General features: G+C 50.3%; 1 protein-coding gene across 1 annotated transcript; it reads left to right on the top strand.

The window, feature by feature from the left end:
* Positions 1-2270: 2270 nt before the first annotated feature.
* Positions 2271-3619, top strand: J7T55_011185 (uncharacterized protein; the record flags this gene model as incomplete). Its single annotated transcript, XM_053136372.1, has 6 exons — positions 2271-2480; positions 2578-2592; positions 2931-3001; positions 3064-3292; positions 3352-3411; positions 3458-3619. The coding sequence occupies 6 exons, from the start codon at positions 2271-2273 to the stop codon at positions 3617-3619; spliced, it is 747 nt and encodes a 248-aa protein (XP_052986049.1).
* Between the last annotated feature and the right edge of the window lie 136 nt (positions 3620-3755).

The raw sequence follows: 3755 nt of genomic DNA on the forward strand, positions 1-3755 counted from the left end.
TTGCGCGAACAGCTTGTGCCAGACCTAAGTGTTGGCAGGTCAGACCTTCAATTATTGACACAACCAGATGGACATAGTGTCGAAGGTAGAATGAACGTAACGGGCGTGCTGTTGTCTAGGCTCGCAGTTCATGAAAATGCGCGCCTGGAATGTAACCAGGGCACGGCAAACATGAAGGAAGCGGATGTGCAACTAGCCAAGTGCATACGGGACACTGAAGAGGCGTTGCGCACTTCTTTACTCGCATACTAATTTAAACTCTACCGTGATAAAAACAAACCTAAAGGTCTCATAATTGGAGATCGTTCATACACGATCATCACTAACTTATATATAATAGTCAGGGGATGTCAAAGAAGCTTGCAGAGGCTTCGGAGTGATGCTTTGCATTACACGCTCTTCTACCCCGCCGAGATGTTCCCCGACTTTCACAATTGCCATCAAGACATGACATGAGTTGGATAATAATAAAATGGCGCGAAATTGCCGCAGATTTCACTCAGGGATTCAGTTACCACGGAAGCTTTGTCTCGCTTTTGATCACTGGTCGCAATGTGCACGACACCTGTATCACTGATTGCAACGCCAGAGTGGAGTCCTGCTTTCTGATGTGAATACGTTATTCTGCAGTTGTAATCTGAATGAAAAGGTCATAGAGAATCGTCTTCTTGCTATGCCGTTGGCTGAGGCCTCTCGTAGTCTTGGAGCAGACACGATAGGCGTGTAAGCAAGTGCAAGAGGCGGACAAGAGTACAGTAGTAATAATTTGAGGATTATCCGCTGGGAGAATGCATCCCTGAACGAGCAATGAATGAAGATGGAACAGAACAGGATCGCGGATCTAAAGCATTCCAAGGATCTTGTGGGATTAGGCCAGAAGCTGAACATGAGCATAGATGATACTGCAGGTGCGCCAACATACTTTTTGCGATGCCAAAATCTGGCGTGGCTTCAAGCACCCCACCTCCGCTCTGGCCACAGAGCCGTCCCGTCTTTTTGCTTAGCCCGGTATTTGCCGCCAACAGCCCGTACACACACGGTCACCTGAGTTTGATATCTGAGAGGTCTCGTGCAATTACTCCTTGGCACGTGACTGACATGCTGACGAAGTAAACATCAATAAAATATTTCTACCAACTCTTCCTACGGCTTCTCGGGCTTCAACGGTGTTCTTGTGGACACTTTCGTCCAGACCCGGCTTGAAGGCGAAAAAGCCTTTCGGCGACGTGTTCCCGCGTTCAGTTATCTTAGCATCTTCCACGGACTGTTTGAGCAATGGGTAGATCGGAACCCTGGGACAATATTGACTGGTTGGCGCGGATAGTGGCTAATATTTAGTTCATAAAATCCGGCATAGAGCCCAGTTTCCGGTGGGCATCCTGGACCAATTTCGGCCCCTTCGCGTTTTTTGGTCTTGAAATCATCGTACCAATTCCTCGAGGGGGAAATCTTTCCAGTCATACTCAGGCTTACACCTTTCAAGTCAATGGGACGATACAACATCAATGACCAGCCAAGATGACCCTGGAGGGCGAGGTTTTGGAAAGAGCCATCGACTCGGGTCCCTTATAACGAAGCCGTGTACAACCTGCTCCAGAAATATCTATTTTTGTACTGATCGGAACACTGCCACAAGACATTTTAGCGCGATAATACGTCGAACGGCGGAGAGGAGGATCAAAATGAAGGAGAAACAGGAAGTGTTGAGCAATTGCCCCACAACAAGAGGCGCACCGACCTTAGCAGAACTGGCAATGAGTAACGCAGTCACTTGACGTTTCTTCGGTTCTTGCGCCGGATAGTTCTCGTTGATAGTGGGTGATGTTGTTGACGTAATGGGCCCACGTGGTAAATGCCAGAAGCACATTGCAGAAGTACAGAGCAAAGGAACAACTTCTGTTCTGAAGTTATATTGTCTAGCCAACACGGACACCATTTCAGCAGCCTCGTCTAAGCTCATAATAAATCCTTCCTTTTCGTGACGCAGCGGCGCCTCGTCTTCCGTGTTTCGGCCTTCGTACTCGCTGTCTAGACGCGTCCTACGCGCCGCGTGTTGTCTTTCAACTTCTCAAATGCGAATTTTGCGGGATACGCAGAGTATTAGCTAGGTCTGTGGTAGGTGATCTGGTCGACAGGAATTCCCAATTCTGATCCATCGAAGTGGATAGTGGATGTGTAGAAGGTGGAAAGGCTTATCGGGCAAGTCTGTGGGAGGTCAGCTGAATGACGCGACGGTTACAGCCTTCAAGTGTTGGGTGAGTATCGGGAATATGAGGCCTCGTGTGCCTCTGGCTTTCGAGTTCATCGTGAATACTTCAATCAAGTTGCCAGACACTACAGCAATCTCGCATCAACTGATATGTCTGCTGCTGGAGCTCGACGGCCCCGTCCGTCTTGTCGCTTCCAGTCAACCTCCCCACCCCACGAACAACACGTACACCACGACGCTAGAATTGGTCCAATTTCTCGCCCGCCAGATCGTGAGAAGTTAACAAGTCCCTTTCCATGTGTCCAATGGCCGGCTGCAGCGTTTCAGTCAAATGCTGTTGCGCCATGATCTCACCTCTGCGTCCGTAGACCTCGGTAGGCTCGGTGAGCAATAAACTAGGAGCGGCGAGCTATACTTTTGGTAGGATGAGACCCCGATTTGCAGCCTGCAAAGGACATGTCACATGTGAAAGATATGGTCGAGCGACGGAGTGCTAAGGGGAGATTCTGCAGGACAAACCGCAGCGGTGATCGGCCGTTAGGAAGCCAAGAGCAACTGGTAGTAATGTGTGAACAATGAAGGCAAGAGGACCCCTTGGGAGAAGAAAGGTGGCTCTAAGCTGCTACGCAACCAAGATCACATTTGATCAAGTTTTGTTTCTTTTCTTCTTTCCTAGAATCTCAGCTGTCTTTCGCAGCAACTCGCCAAATCTGACTGAAAGCTCAGATCCGTACTCAACGGAACGGGGCAATCATGGCCACAAGAACAGCAACCTCGATCCCCCGTCGTGGAGTAAGCAGACCCCCTCGAGATCCATCGAATCTGCTCCACTGACCCCATCTGACGCCACCCAGCATCGTCGCTGTGCATGGCCTCAATGGCCACCGAGAAAAGACATGGACAGCTCCCAAGGGCGTTCATTGGCTCCGCGATCTTCTCCCTGCCGATATTCCGCACGCGCGCATCATGTGTTGGGGCTACGACGCGAACACCCACGACAGCTCGCGCGTGAGCTGCCAATATCTGTACGACCACGCGCGCAGCCTCGTGTCGGACCTGTGTCGGAAGCGTACGTTGACATATGTGAGGCACAACTGAACATATCTCGGTTCTGGGCAAGTCGTCCGGCTGACAAGAGCCAGTCATCACGGCCTCAGATCATATTCATCGCGCATAGCCTTGGTGGCATCATAGTCAAAAACGTGAGTGATGCCTCATGGTTTGGGGTTATGTTGCTAACATATGCAGGCTTTGATCCACTCCGATGCCGCACGACGAAATGCACTAGTAGAGCATCAGTCAGTCAGGCTGTCCACATTCGGCATCATATTCATGGGCACGACGCACCAATGTGGCAACGGTGTCCAATTGACCCTAAAAATTGCATTTCTTGCCGGCGCCGCCGTCTAAGCCTGCAAGCCATTAGTGCTGGAGCAAACGAAAGGGAAAGTCTGTTCGATATGTGGTGCGGCAGGATGACAAAGCTAGCTGCCAGTGATGGAGTCTGGCGACATCTGACACGGTAATCCTATTTGTGTGTGGTTAC

Source organism: Diaporthe amygdali (assembly GCF_026229845.1).
Source record: "Diaporthe amygdali strain CAA958 chromosome Unknown NODE_136_length_3755_cov_72_809135, whole genome shotgun sequence".
NCBI classification, from domain to species: domain Eukaryota; kingdom Fungi; phylum Ascomycota; class Sordariomycetes; order Diaporthales; family Diaporthaceae; genus Diaporthe; species Diaporthe amygdali.